The 15,607-nt window shown below is 41.3% G+C and overlaps 2 protein-coding genes across 2 annotated transcripts; both read left to right on the forward strand.

The window, feature by feature from the left end:
• The first annotated feature begins 2,467 nt into the window (after nucleotides 1-2,467).
• On the forward strand, nucleotides 2,468-5,864 carry LOC134532485 (uncharacterized). Its single transcript, XM_063368908.1, has 3 exons — nucleotides 2,468-2,495; nucleotides 4,865-5,059; nucleotides 5,630-5,864. The coding sequence occupies exons 2-3, from the start codon at nucleotides 4,897-4,899 to the stop codon at nucleotides 5,818-5,820; spliced, it is 354 nt and encodes a 117-aa protein (XP_063224978.1). The 5' UTR covers nucleotides 2,468-2,495; nucleotides 4,865-4,896; the 3' UTR covers nucleotides 5,821-5,864.
• Nucleotides 5,865-10,246: 4,382 nt separating this feature from the next.
• LOC134532486 (ejaculatory bulb-specific protein 3-like) lies at nucleotides 10,247-13,809 on the forward strand. Its single transcript, XM_063368909.1, has 3 exons — nucleotides 10,247-10,369; nucleotides 11,208-11,397; nucleotides 13,102-13,809. The coding sequence occupies exons 2-3, from the start codon at nucleotides 11,232-11,234 to the stop codon at nucleotides 13,287-13,289; spliced, it is 354 nt and encodes a 117-aa protein (XP_063224979.1). The 5' UTR covers nucleotides 10,247-10,369; nucleotides 11,208-11,231; the 3' UTR covers nucleotides 13,290-13,809.
• Nucleotides 13,810-15,607: the final 1,798 nt, after the last annotated feature.

Here is a 15,607-nt window from a genome sequence, read left to right on the forward strand (position 1 = left end):
ATTTTAATGGCACTTGCACACTTTTTCATGGCACTTATACACTTTTACATGGCACTTGTACAATTTTAATGACACTAGCACAATCTTTCATGGCACTTTTACACTTTTTCATGGCACTTGTACAATTTTTATTGGCATTTGCACAATTTTTAATGGCACTTGTACACTTTTTCATGGCACTTGTACATGTTTTAATGGCACTTGCACAATTTTTAATGGCACTTGTACACTTTTTAATGGCACTTGTACACTTTTTAATGGCACTTGCACAATTTTTCATGGCACTTGTACACTTTTTAATGGCACGTGCACAATTTTTAATGGCACTTGTACACTTTTTCATGGCACTTGTACAATTTTTAATGGCACTTGTACACTTTTTAATGACACTTGTACACGTTTTCATTTCAATTTTTCCTCTAAAGTTTGTAGTTCCAGAGGGTGACAAAAGGAGGGACACTCCCACAGCCGCGCGAAGCTAAGAGCGCGGGGCGAGTGGCTTGCGCCGTGCAGCTGGGAGTTGTCACTGTGGCGTGGTTGAAGTTCTTTATTACCTCGCCATCGCCGCACTGCTCCTCCCAGGACATTGCGGGAATGGTGACTGACCACAGCTGATGGCGGTTAGCGAGCGTGTACTCTCAGTGGGACGTCACTTCCGTCACAGTGATCCACACATCCCTGAAATACATGTACATCTTGTTGCCGACAGTCAAGAAGGTTTATACGCAGTGGGTCTGAATTCGACAGACAAGTTTCGGCTGAAGGTTCATTGCGAGAAAATACGTTGGAAACCTCTATGCTACTCATGGTCTAACGTTCTTCCCATGACTAATATTCGACTTTGAAGCAACAAACTGATGCTTGAGTTGGGTGTTTTCCGTCTCTCGTAGTTTATAAATGGGGGATCTGAAAAACTTGTTTTTAACTTTTTGCGCATTGCGCAACTTGCCATTGCTACCGCCCTGTTGCTTTACTCCAGCAACACCGCGGTCAACAATCTGTCCTCACACTCTTGCCCCAAGGATGGTACCAATAACACCATCTTGTGTTTCTTGCGGAGTTCATTAGCTCCTCGCCCTTAAGGGAGCCACCCTTAAGGTGGCATCAGAGCTCCAAGTCTTAACCCGCCATTCCCGACATGTCTTCAAAGGGTCTGATAATGAAAAGCATCAAAGAACCACTGCACTCGTCTGTACAAGCGTTGCGCCTAGAACGTGTGTAACGAGTGCTCTCTTCCAACCAGTACGAGGCGTGTGTTTCGTCGCGCCCCTGGAAGGACGCAACCCGCTGCACTTCCAAGTGCGGAGGGCAACTCGCCTCGCCTGTGCGTTAGGCGACCCGCAAGGCTTGAGCGAGGCCAAACAAGAAGGTTCTCGTTCATTCGACTGTTGACCGGGAGTTTGGTCCGGTGCTTGAGCCAGCCCCACGAGACACCCATTCCCTTAGCGGTTCTCGTACCTGCTCTCGTGAAGGTAACATTCCAGCACCCTTTCCAGGGGTCTGGCTCTGCGTGTAAGAGTTTTCATATCCAAAGCCTTGGCTAAAACCGTACTAGAATGTGTCCTTGTTTCTCTGCTTTACCCAGGAACCGAAATCATAAAGATGTTGGACCCACGTGTAGCAATATAAACCCGAATAAAGTCAATTACGCGAACATTTGCGGACATACCAAACATACTCGTGTGCCGAATGAAACTTTATGACAGTGAAACTACCCTGGAATACGTTTCGTATTCTAAAATAGTTCTATGAAGAAGTATTTACCAGTATGCATGAGTTAACTGTCATTACACTGATGATGATGCATGGTCTACTTCATGAATTTGATTGATCTTTGGTAGCGCGTGGTTCGTGTTTCTGACCTCAACACTGGCAAAACATTTTACTTTCTCTTTAATAACAGAGTACTGAATTATACAAAAAAGTTTTTTTAATAAATATATATTATTATATTTTTTTATTTATTTATCTAATTTTCTATAGTATTATTAAATACATAGCTAGTAGTACAGTCAACGAAAGGTTGTTGAGAGAAATGGAAGAAATACAATTTTTTGAATCTGGGACTTTGTTTGGGCTTGTAGGAGGTAAACATACTAAACGTCCCCACTACTTGGTGCTGAGTGGGGGGCAGCTGGAGGGGGCACAAGTTGACAATACGAACTTTGCGAGAAAAACAGTTTAACCGAGGTTTTTCCCAGTGCTGTTTGATGGTGCTATTAACAGTTGCCGAGTGACTCGCCGGAACTTGCGAAGCGAAATGCTGGAGGTGAGACTTGCATTTTGCACGTAACCTTGACTTGCAGTTTTATATGCTGCATCACTGCGTGTACGTTACACAGCGTATTTGAGGGCCAAAAAAGTAAAACATAAATAAACTTCCTGGTAATATAGTTTTTTTCTATGGGTGTGCGCCTGGTATAAATAGGAGACGTCTTCCTCCGGACGATATTGTTCGCAGCTGTCGAGTTGGAGAGGACGACTGACAAGTGCAGGTAAGACGAGGCTGCTCGTGGCCGCTGATTGGTCCACTCGGGCCGCCGAAGTCGCGGGTTCGAGTCCCACCCGCCACATGGCTACACCCCGGGGCACGTCTTCACTTACCGTCAGTGCCTCGGATCTCATTACTAGAGACCTGTAAAATTCGCGGATTCATTTCGCGATAGGATAGAGTCCAAATACTTTTGACATTATTTTGCGTCAGTGATTGGGCCACAGTTTATCTGAAGGACTCTGGGCCAATGAAAAATCTTTAACAGAAGAATTAGCGAATCACGATCATTCCAGTCAACAGGTGTTACGAGTCGGTAACCAATCAGCAGAAGTAATTTGCACGAGTACATAGAGGATCATGGAGTATATCCTTTAGGGATTTGAAATCGCGAATTTTTCAGGTCTCTACTCATTACTCGTCTCAACTGTCAGGAATAAAACAAACACATGAGCAGAACACACCCTCAAGTTTAACATAAACATTCAGGCTGCGTTTTTTGCGTGATTGGTCAAATTATTAAATTTAAGAGAAGGTGTAAGAAGCGTACGAAGCCTTACTTCGCCATGAAGCCGTTAATAAATTAATTAATAAATATACTGGCTTTTCCTTTGCTAGGGGAAGAAATTGTGAGTAGCGCCCTCCCCCCTCCATTCCTTGCCCCTTATAGTACTAGAAGTACCAGGCGTAGTTTGTTTTGTATCCGTTTGCATTATATGTGTAAGATTGTGTCAAAAAAAACCTGTGCTAACCAGTGTTTAAGTGAGCGTTTTACTTCACGTACAGTATTTATAGCAATAATATTGTGTTCATGGCTCGATGGAAACACAGCGGATAAAAAACACGTAGTTTTAATTGTTTTACGTTGTATTGAAAAATAATCAGATTAAACATGGCAATGACGCAAGCATGTTGAGCAATAATAATAATAATAAATATCTTCATTGAAAACGTGATTATTGATGATAAGTGAAATCCAATTATTAGTAGACATTGTATATATATTTTTATTTGATCTTTAATTTACACTTTTTGTGCTCTACGAGAAACCTGTTGGTGTGGCTTCCCCCCCCCCCCCTCCACCACGGGAAATCATCACCATTCGAGCTGATTCCATACACGCAAGTCCGAGTTTACAAACCTTAGCACTCTCCATTGTTCATAATATATTAACCATAATCATTTATTATAATACTGCCATCCTTAAGTGCGCACATACAGTGATGGAGTGCTACGAGTGAATTAAGTAGAAAATTAAAGCATGCAACACAGTGCCCTTCAAACCATGAATGAAAATTCACATCAGTTAAAGACACTTTACAAACCAGCATAACACAATCTATGTCATAAATATTGTAATTACATTTTAAATTTTTTTAATTACTTTCCCTCTTGTAACTATGTGCGTATATAGTATTTTAATTTAATTGTAAAACGTAAAGGCTTGGTATCGGAACAGTTAACAACGAACACTGTAAAAGACATTAAAAACTGTCTGGAACAATAAAATTCAGTGCACAATATGTCCTGTTTTGTAAACCTTTAAAAGCAAAATCAAACAATTAAAAGAATATATAAACCACATATCATAGCCGCTCGTCCTTAAATACTCCGATGTCGTCGGAATGTCGAGCTATATCACCCCACACCCTCCTCCAACTTAAAGCACGGACACAATCAACACAAGCATTCCCCTAACACAACACAGTCTCAGCATTATACACAACAGTTCAACTCCATGCAGTTCAATCTGACTAGCTACAATCGTTCACGTTGCGATAAGCAATCACACAAGCCCGGTAAAAGTGTTAAGTAGAGTTCGCTCCAGGCTTCATTCTAGCTTACCTAAAATTGTGATAAGTTTTTAACAATCATAAACTCTAAACATCCTACTACGTTGTTATTTAAGAACGTTATGTTTATTATAATGTATTAATTTTTATTATTATTTATTGAATAATAATGTAATAATTTATAGTACAAATAAATGATACATACGGGAAAATAACCTAATCCTATATGAATACACTTTAATAAGTTTAGGAACACTATTTTTATCACTAATGTTTGCAATAAATGAGCGTTTTTAAGTATATTTACCAGTGTTCAATATAAATCACAGAAGTATATGTTTTAAAAAATTTTCATGTATGTATTTTTTTTTTAAATTCTGTCTATATTAGTTGTACGGTGTGGGCGTGCTCTGGTAACTAGTCGATAGCGCGGTAACTAGTCGATAGCGCGGTAACTAGTCGATAGCGCGGTAACTAGTCGATAGCGCGGTAACTAGTCGATAGCGCGGTAACTAGTCGATAGCGCGGTAACTAGTCGATAGCGCGGTAACTAGTCGATAGCGCGGTAACTAGTCGATAGCGCGGCTGCTGCCCGCAGACCCTGAGGACGCCATGCTGAGACTCGCGCTGCTGTGCCTGGCCGTGGCAGCCGTGAGGTGCGCGGAGCCGCCCTCGCCAGCAGCCATCATCGGGGACCCGGCGCGCTACTCCGCGCTGCTGGGCTGTCTGGGCGGCCAGCAGGAGCACTGCGAGCCCTGGGTGCAGGACGTCAGAGGTGCGTGCCCGCCCCCGCCCCTCCACACCTCCACACCTCCCCACCCGTCACTGCTACTCGCCGGTTTGAACTGAGCTTCGTTCAAGGTTAATCCCAGGTTGGAACGGCATGCTGAGCAATAAGCTCATTTGCAGAATAATTGGCTGAGTTTCTTGAAGAGGACGGGTGATTTTAACCAACAGCCAAGGCTCAACTTTAATTAAAAACTCCGCCGGTCACAAAATAAGCATTCTTTTTCCCCCTTCAAATATTAATCCTGCCGAATATTCTGTGATGACTGCGCTAATAAACCGCTTTGTAGACTCTAGAATATTCTGTTAGGTTCAATAGTCACAAAAAAAAGTATATTGTTGGCCAGCGAATTGTATTTTTAATGTAACACGCATAACACATACCTACCTGCGCTCTCTCCTAACTTCTCTCACACCTCTCTTCTCTCTCTCTTCTCTCTCCTCTCTCCTCTATCTCCTCTCTGTTCTCTCTCCTCTATCTCCTCTCTGTTCTCTCTCCTCTCTCCTCTCTCCTCTCCCCGTGACGCATGCCCGCGGAGTGACGGTGCTGGTGTCGCAGCGCACATCCCGGACGCCCTGAAGACGGGCTGCGCCGCCTGCCCCGCGCCGCACAAGGACTTCATCAGGACTCTGACCCTGCACGTGAAGAGGACAGACCCCGAGCAGTACCAGGCGCTGCTCCTGCGCCTGGACAAGGACAAGGACTCCGACAGCGGGCCGTTCGCCAAGTTCCTGGAGTCCAGCGCCTAGCTCCGGCCTCGCCTGTAGTCGCCCAATAAACACTGCGCAGAGGGGCTTGCTTGTCTTACTTGTGTTGCCAACAACCCTTCCTCAACCACCATTCGTACACACCTCTCCGTGCACGGCATTCCGCACTAGTACTTCCGTGAATGGAACAGAAGACGCATGGAACGGAAATGTTTAAACACTGGCTGCCATCTGTGGCGGATTGCACGAACCAAAGTTCACACACAAAGGTAAAGGTTGAAGTATGAACTGTTTAATGAATTTCAACAATATGGGAAGCATATTATTTCAATTTATTGCCGAAAATCAGTGTTCAAATCTGTGGTTTAGTATTTTTTTTTAAGACTTCGAAGCCGTTTCATTATATATATATATATTTTAAGTCTGCTAATCAAATGATTCATCAGAAGACGTAGCTGATCATGCAACGAATTCTAGCGGCGGGTAGGAAACTACGTGTGATTCGTGTCAAGAAATGTAGTTGAACACATAATATTTGGGTGTATATTTATCACGCTCGGCATTATTTTAAAGAATTATACGCTAAATTTGGTGTCCAAGTTTCGTTATATTAGTGTATTTGCAACATGACAACTCATGAATTTGCTCGTTACAGAGGTTACATGTTACACATCTCTGACGAGTATTGAGAGACTCGCTCACGTGTTTTTTTTTATATTTTATTTTTATTTTTACGTGGTACATTGAAACAGAGAAATTAAAAACTAATACGAAGTCACGAAAAAAATAATGCTTGCCCGCCTTCTGCGTATGCTTACACACGTTCGAAGACTTCTCTGAATAACTTGAGCAGCTTTCAAATTGCGCGGTGTTTTCTGAAGCTGCGCTCATATGGATATGTCCAGTTGCTCAAGCAGCTACGAGTCCATTATGACATTACCACGCGGTGTAAAATCTTGTAAACACCAACCGCTGTAACTTTTACTGCGTGGGGAACGCCGCGACAGAACACAACTCACTTGCCAAGGTTTCACAGGAAATCACTCAAACACTATAAATATTTATTGGGAGGCTGGCGACGTAGTTGGGAGAGTTACTCGTGGAGTATTTGCTCGCTACTGCAAGCAATTAATTAATTTAAAAGATAATTGTGTAATTGTGCCAGATACATATTGTTATTATATTTATATTCATTAACGCCTCTTAAATCCTTATCATCTATGGCGTTGGCCTGATTAGCTAACCTCGTTATCGCTGAATGCAAAGTTAACAAGAGAGAGAGACGAAACTAAAACTTTGAAACTCCGTCCTTAATACTAGTTGTAACAATTTGCCACCTTTTAACTCCTCAGTTTTATTTTTCACAGAGAATTTTAATAATATAAAGGTTAGATAAATGCACACTTATGACTGCTGACTGTGATATAATACGTGCATCAACCTATGACCTTTGTTAAGAGGTTTGCTGAAAGGAGATATTGTGTAAAAATTTATCTGTTGTAACATTTGGACAGGACATGTTAAAAATATGGAAGAATGTAAAAAATTGACTATACTGATTTTATAGGTTTCTTAATTAGGTCGACGATATGTTGGTTACTCTTTAAGTGGATGGCAACAATCAAGATGAAAAATAAAAATTAAGTTTATATATATATATGTGTAGGTCGTGAAAACGTGTGGAAACATGAATGTAATTAATTTTTCGAGAAAGAACACGATATAAATCTAAAACAACCAAATTATAAGAAGTACATATTTTTTTTAAACAATTCTCGTACTATAACCCTCGGCTGAATATTGTAATTTCCAGTGAGAGTGTTAAATTATATTCTATTACACTTCGTGGCCTCTAATCTTTACGTGGATTTTTCTTATCAAGTATTACTTCCCTGCGATTCTAGATCAGTGATAAGTTTCAAAAAAGAACTATTAAACTCTGGTTATTTTGTTGGAAATTATTGTAGCCTACTATATTTTAAGATATTTCGTTCATGTGGTGATGTCAGAATCGTTTTGCTGTTCTAACACAGTTATGCTCACGTTATTAAAATAGTTTTGTTAAACTTATGTAGGGTTTTTCGTGCATTTTTTGAAGTTATACTTCTAATGCGACTTCCAAAAAAGGTTGCGTTAAATGTTTAACGCTACCATAGAGAATAACGCTACCATAGAGAATAACGCTACCATGGAGAATTATTTGCATGCAATTAAAAACGATTTTGTAATGATGCCAAAGAAGTATAACTTCTCACGCGCGTACCTAAGTACACGCACCCATTTTTATTTTTTGCGGTGCTCGAGGTTGGCATTGCTGTCCGAGTGCAAATGTCACGAAGTTCCTTGGCGCCCGACCCCGGCTCGGAAAGTAACCAGGCTGGTCAGACCAGTCCGCCATGACGCAAAAGGAATAATCAGTAACTCGATAACCAGGTCAATAAAACTGCCAGCGTGCAGACTATGTGTCGCGTCGTTTATATTAAATTGCGGTGAGAGATCCATGCATCGATTAATACCTAATACCTACGCGCGGACAAAAAAAATTCTTATACTCGTGAGTTACAACCAATGCGTACATGGATATAAATCTACGTAATTGTTTTTATTTGTGAAATGAATATGATCATATGTACAGTCTGCAAATCTAGTTTAAGTGTTAATAACTTTAAAGTCTTCTCTTAACGTTAAAGTATTTAATGATTCCCATATAAAATTTATCTAAATAACCTAACATGCCTTACAGTTAGGTTAATGATGATTGTGTGTTAAGGCCCTCGCTTAACTGAGCACACATGCGGAATGAAGAGCTGCAGAAGAAATACAAGTGATTTGAAAACTGTGCGAGATATCTGAGTTGGGCCTGTTTACGAGAAAAACATTTAAGGATACGCTTAGGGCAGATGAAAAGTTATGTTCCCGTATATCGTTTTTTAAACTATAGATATTCTTGACAGCACTTAAGGGAATTGCATTACATCTTCAGCTTCATTGATATGCCAGATAATTTTACGGCTACCACTAAGATACCGTAGTTGTCCTGTGACGACGAGAAGACTGCGCGCCAGTCCAGAGGAGACACCGCGCTAGAAGCACCAGCGAGCGTCGCGCTTATCATCCCGCCTCACTACACAAATAAAAATGCACACTTTACTAATAGCCAGTTGCACCATAAGAGTTCAGGCTTGATCTTGATTCATAAGCTGGTTTTATCATCGTTCGACCAAATTTTCTGTTGCACCGTTGTGTTGAGAGCGCTGAATGAAGTTCGCTGTGAAGCGACGCTTGGGTCAGGTCATGTCAGTGGGCTCGGATCAGCTCGCTCGAGCACACATGGCCAGCAATTCCTCGGACTTTATGCTCGTTAATTGTTTTAATCACACTTAAATATGAAGGTATTCTTTACAAAATTTCAGACCATATTTTGCCTATCCTAGTGTAATAAGCTCGTCTCTCGCGAAATACCCATACTTAAAATGTTTGAAATGATCGTTATTTTAGTTTCATGTTTTAATATTTTTTCCCCGTCATGATTACTTTCCATATTAAATGAGTCCATTTCTCCAACAGTTATAGGGCCTATCCCACATCTGTTAAGAAAGATCTCTGCTGTATTTTCTTTTTTTTTTCTTTTTTTTTTTTTTTGCATATCCCACAGACACTTGTTTTCAAATACGACTAATTTGTTTACATCCATATGTTATGACCTATAGATAACTTACTACAAGCACTTTGACGTCACAACTAAATGCGAAAAACCAAACTGGTTTTGAACGACCAACTGGTTCTGAAGTGTTCGTGCGTAATCAGCAGAGGCTGTTGCAGGCAGTGTGAAAACTTCCATTCCATTCGCATTCTTTGATTGTTCTGATGAACTCGTCAGGAACTCTTTTCGTCAAAAAAAGTATCCACAGTAACCAGAGTCTTTAGATCACCCTATTTGTATTACATATATCACCAAGTCCCCCATCCCCTTACCATCTTTAGCGTCCACCATTGTCTGTTAACTAAAGTGTTTGTGCATGTAAAACCATGAATTTACACCTAGCCTTCTTTCTGATCAATTAGCAGTTGCACGTGCATTCAAAACCTTTCAATGAGTAATTTAGTTTTTTTATTTAAATACTCATAAACTTTTGTAGAGGTTTTTCCCGATTTCATATTATTATTTAAAATGGGGGTTAATCAGTCAAAATGCGATATTTGCCCCCGTCCCTTTTCCACTGTTCCCATCAACTCCTTCCGGAAATGGTAAAATCGCTTTTATACAGGATGTGAAATAACAAAAACATAAATGTTAGTGTCACGTGCATTCTTTTTTTCAACAATATTCCTAGAAGGAAGGTGTTTTTCCCTCTCTGCGCGTTAGGACTCGCGTGCGTGGAGGGTGCATGCGACTAACGACTTTAATGACCGGCGCCGATGGCCCATTACCTGGCTTGTTAAATATGTCCTGGCAAAAACAATCCGGAAACCGAAGTCGCGCTAACGAGCCCGCTTGTCACGTATATAAGGACGTGTTCAGGAGGATGCCCCAAATCTCCCCGACATCTCGCCGCGGCAGTCAGCGAGACCAGGCTGCGTCACGTGACAGGTGAGTCATTTAGTCACTTGCGCTTTGAAACACGAGTTAGTTCAGCATTGATCCACCTCTTTAAAAATGTTCAGAAGTTTATCGGTAAACTGGCCACTGAAGTCAGTTAAGTTTAGTTTTATTCAAAAAAGTGCAGGTTACTTGACCAAAGTCAATGTCAGTTCTGTTGCTTGAGAAAAGTGTAAAATATGTTTGCATAATGGTATTTTTTACAGAATAGAGCAAAAAGAATACATTACATAAGGTTATAGAGCAATTTAATTTTGTTTGGGAAAGTTGTACTTGCATGCTAATGTTAGTCTAAGTATTCGGTTTTAAAGTATCTGTGAGTTAACGAAACACAAATCATAAATGTGAACTAAGAGCCGAAATCACCATCCCTAGGTGTATTTTTATTTGAGAGTTATAGGTACGTGGAAAACGCGTGATATTTGTCTAATTTTTTAATTTGGACATTCAGGAAAAAGAAACAAGATAAACAGGAATCAGCGTAATATTTTTAACCATTTAAATATGTAAGTACGTTAATAAGTCCCAGAGCTCCGTCACAAAAAATCGTTGCTTACAGTTTTTCATAGTAGAGTTTTGATTTAATTCTCTTTAAGCACCGAGTCGGTTTTCTCAATTTCATTGCCGTTAAGAATTTCCCAGCTTAAGTTAAAACATCTGTCAATTTAATGTGGCTTTTGTCAACCCTAAGCTACAGAGCTAGACGAATGTTGGCCTTTTGGGGGGGGAGCAATCCGTGAAGAACTTTCTAATGTGTAAGGTTTTGAACGCACGAACGTTTACATTTTAATTTATGTAGATTCAGCTGCGAGTGTGAATGGGCGTGCAGGGAAGGCCATCCAGCGAGGTCGCCATGAGCCGGAGCGCGACGGTGGCGCTGTTCGCGGCGGTAGCGGCGGTGTCCGGAAGCTTGCTGCCCGACCCTCAGCAGCTGGTGAAGGACGAGGCCGCGCTCGGCAAGTACACGGCCTGCCTGCTAGGTGGCGACACCTGTGAGCCGTGGACGGAGGAGGCCAAGCGTGAGTCACCGCTACTGCACTGCGCTTTTACCTTTGAATATATATACTGTATAGAAGTCGCCAGCCCAGGTTAAAATTTCTAATACGGTTTTGAGGTAGTTGGTTAATTCACCGCCGCAATCGCCACCATCTCTAGGGCATCGACTTGTGGTGGTCCCTAGCGGACAAGTGTCGAACTCTTCAAACACCCCTTCCCCCTCCCGTTGAACGACCTTCAGCTGCAGTGAATGATAGGTGGGGGGTGCGGGGAATGACAGCGGGCGACAGGGCTGCGCTCTAATGTGTACATAACAACTAAAACGATACAGGGCGTTACGGCAGCGCACTGCAGCGGTGAAGTTCCCAAGCTGCTCTTCATACGCTTCTGAAAAACGTAGAGTAAATCCTATCCACTCGCGACTTCTATACAGTATATATATTCAAAGCTTTTACGAAACATTCCCTCGCCAATCAGTAGTGTGTGATACTACAAGAAAGTGTTTCTAGCGTTGTACAACACATCGCTATGGTTATTTTTGCATATATAAAATACGTTTTTCGAGTTAATACTGAGCAATTCATTCGAAAATTGGAGCATATGTTATATTTTGATTGATTTTTCACTGAAGCATGATTTTATAAACCATGGAAAAAAATTAATCGAATATTTGTATAGTTTTATTGTGTTTATTAATGTTCCCAGTTAATACTGGAAAGCTATTCGATCTGTTTATCTATTAGAGGTACTGGGACTACACAAAGCATAAATTCTCGGGCAAGAATCCGAACCCAGTATTACTGCGAACACTATTTTGCAGTGATAGAGTTGTTTACAAATATCTGCAATATTGCATGTTATTTCTGTTTCGTAGGCAAAAAAAAAAACAATTACAGAGCAAGTGTGTGCGACAAGGGTGCCCATACCTATGGGCAGGGTGGGTCTGTGGCTCCCCCTAGCTTTCAGGCAAAGAAAAAATTAGGTGTTCCTGAGAATTTTAGGCAAATTTTTGAGTCCTTTAAGGCCATTTTTGGCCATTTTTTTGTCATTTGTGATGGTTTGCCCCCCTCCCCTAAAAATTCTGCCCCCCCTTACAAACTTTCATATGGGCGCCCTTGGTGTGCGACACTCCCTTCTGTCATTGAGGCCACGTTGCGAGGTCATGACAGGTGGACACATGTAACGAACACAGTGCAAGTAGATCCAGGGAGGAATCGTATTCAGCCTACAGCGAGGATCCTTCACAGCATGTTCTTGGAGTGATTTCGGGAAAAACATGGCTGGGGAGAGGGGTGGGGTTGAAAATGTCTGTGCTGTGATTGTAATCTGAGTCCTGCCAGTCGCGAGTGCAGTGTCGTACCACTGCACCCTGAAGAGGGGTGGCAGGGGAAAGGCATACGTATAGGAACTGCGACAGAATTTGCATGGAGTGTGGATGGAAAACCACTTTGGAGGAAAACCATTTTCCAGTTCACTAGGCACAGGCGGTAAGGATCAAACCCATTACCCACCTATTGCAACCTAACATGATCAGTAGTGATATCAGACAGTGATGTTTTGGTCTAAATGTGTTATTAAAATATATGTGTGTGTGTACCTGTGTGTATATATAATAACCTTTGCTGCCTTTTTTTGTTTGGTTATGACCATCCACGTGGACCCTGCCTCAGGCGGGAAACCACATGCCCTTCACCTCGATGTGGGCCAGAGCATGGTGGCTGTTGCAGGCTACATCCCCTCGGCGCTGAAGGAGGGCTGCAAGGACTGTCCGCAGGAACACAAGAACTTCTACAGGGTCGTCACCATCCACCTGAAGCAGAACCAGCCCGAGGTCTACAATGCCCTAGCTAAGCACTACGACAAGGACGGCGTCTACGAGAAGAAGGTGCTGGAGTTCGTCTACGACACCAACTAGAGGGTGATCGCGCCGACTTGAAGCAACCTACAAGAGAAGTGTTGTATTGCGATATACCAAAAAAATGTACTGTCCATATTTCAAGCATTGCCCAAGAAATCGCTCGTACTGTTCATCACCAACACCAAATGAGATGTTATGGTGCCGCCCGTGGGCGTAGATCCCGGGGCCTGGCCCCTGGAATTGAGAAGCCCCACACTGAGGGGGCCACTCACCCACTTGCACTTGCAACATTGTGACTTTGAAAATAGGTCGATAAACATTGTAATGTCAAAATAATATTTTATGGAAAACTTTGTGTATATTATAATTTTTTGTGCTTACTGCATTCACTTAGTTCAAAACAAGGGCAGCATACAAATTACACCGTATCCAGAGATGGTGAGTAGGTTGACCCCACGCACAATACCCTCGGGCCGCACGGGTTGGGTTCCCCTTGTGCATCCCTGATGCATTCTGTTAAAATATATAGCCCAAACTGTGATTGTATACATCAATAATAAAATGAGACATATTTGAATGTTTGGATATTTATTTACCCCATAGTGCCTAAATTTCTGAAATATTTTGAAATTATATTCTATACATGGATGCAGTTTAGGAAATTATGCCTCAAAATAATTTTACAGCTTTTAGAATCTTCGCATTTATGCGTATTAAAAAGTTTCAGAAAAAGAAGAAGGCTGCACTTTGTGGACTAGTAATATGATATGGTTCTGTGAGTTTTTTCCTGTCTCTATCGAGAACTGGTTGTCGGAAGAGTTGCACAACATTTTTATGGCAAGTTGCCGGAACTAAAGCAATAAGCATGATGTCACAGACTTTCAAAAAACAAACACGTTCATGTATATTAGCCAACAAGTGTAACTTTGTGCACATTCTTCGTCTAGTTGACTAGTCTCAACTTTCGTTATTCTAGTTTTACTTTGCCTTTATTTTACTGGTTGTCTTAAGAGAGAATAAGTAAACATTTTCAAAAAACTACACTATAGTGTAAGGATAAAAAAACAAGTGTACAAGTCTTTCAGTACTCGCCATTGATGTGTTAACATATAACCTCAGTAGTGAGCAAATTTATGTGTTCTCATGTTGCAAATACACGTGTTATACAAAATTCTAACCCGACATTTCACATAATTTTATCTTTAAAATAATGTCGAGGGTAATAAATACACATTCAAATTGTGTTTTCAACTACCTACTTATTTACTTGACTCGAATCACAAGTTTCTGCACGCACCACTATAATTCACCGCCGGAGCAGCTACGTCCACTATTGAATCATTCCATTTGCAGAACGAAATATTAAACTGTTTAATGAAATGGCTCTGATAAAAGCGAAAGAGACTTGAAAAAAAATACTACACCCTGGCTTTGATTTTCGAAGGAAAAAATTCAAATAATGTCCATCTTGTTAAAGTTCATCACACATTTAATACTAAAAGTTTCCCTTTGGCTTTTTGAACTTTGGTTTGCACCATCCGCCACAGAAGGCAGCAGCGTGGTTACACACTTCCTTTCTATGAGACATCCACCCATTCACGAAATTACTTCTAAAAATGCTGTATACTGAGAGATAATATATGTTACACATCAAAAAGTTCTCACTATTGCCAATAGTTTCTTCTCGAAACTGTCTGAGCTCTTGCATGACCAGTACAGTTACTAACATCTAGTGGCAATATTTCAACATAAGGGAACATACTTCATGACCCTGTGGGAACAAATCAAATATTTGTTGTTCGCCACTACTGTAAAAAATCCATTTCCGCCGTTGTCCTGACCTATAGGACTCCACACAGTTATCGAGTGTCGGTTATATGCCACTATCGGTCCAATGAAAATAGTTTATTGGAATGAAGACTGTTTTGATGCCGATAAAAGGATGGAAAAAATGTAATCAATATTAAAAATATGTGTCTGCGGGGGTTTAAAAACTGAATATCACAGCTGAATATAGTTTAAAAGAGTCTCCCATGAGGGGGGGGGGGGCACTTGGACTCACTTTATTTTTTAATCCAGGACTATATTTATGATCAGGGATGCAAGCACCCCTGGTGGTGAGTCACTCGAGTGGGCACATATAATTAAGTGAAAAGTATGGTGAATTCAAGCCAAACCGATTGGATCTAGCATGCAGAGCCCATGAACGAGGATTAAGAAAAGATTTGACACCATTGCTGAGACCATGGTGAACCAATTTAAGGGGCTCTGTGGTGCGACCGAATGTGCCTAGTGCTGGTGATTATGCAAATCGAAATGAGAAAGCCCCTGGTCTCCGTACCCGGCTTGGCTGGCTGTTCGTGGCATTGCACTAG

This window comes from Bacillus rossius, chromosome 6 (assembly GCF_032445375.1).
Source record: "Bacillus rossius redtenbacheri isolate Brsri chromosome 6, Brsri_v3, whole genome shotgun sequence".
Taxonomy (NCBI): Eukaryota; Metazoa; Arthropoda; class Insecta; order Phasmatodea; family Bacillidae; genus Bacillus; species Bacillus rossius.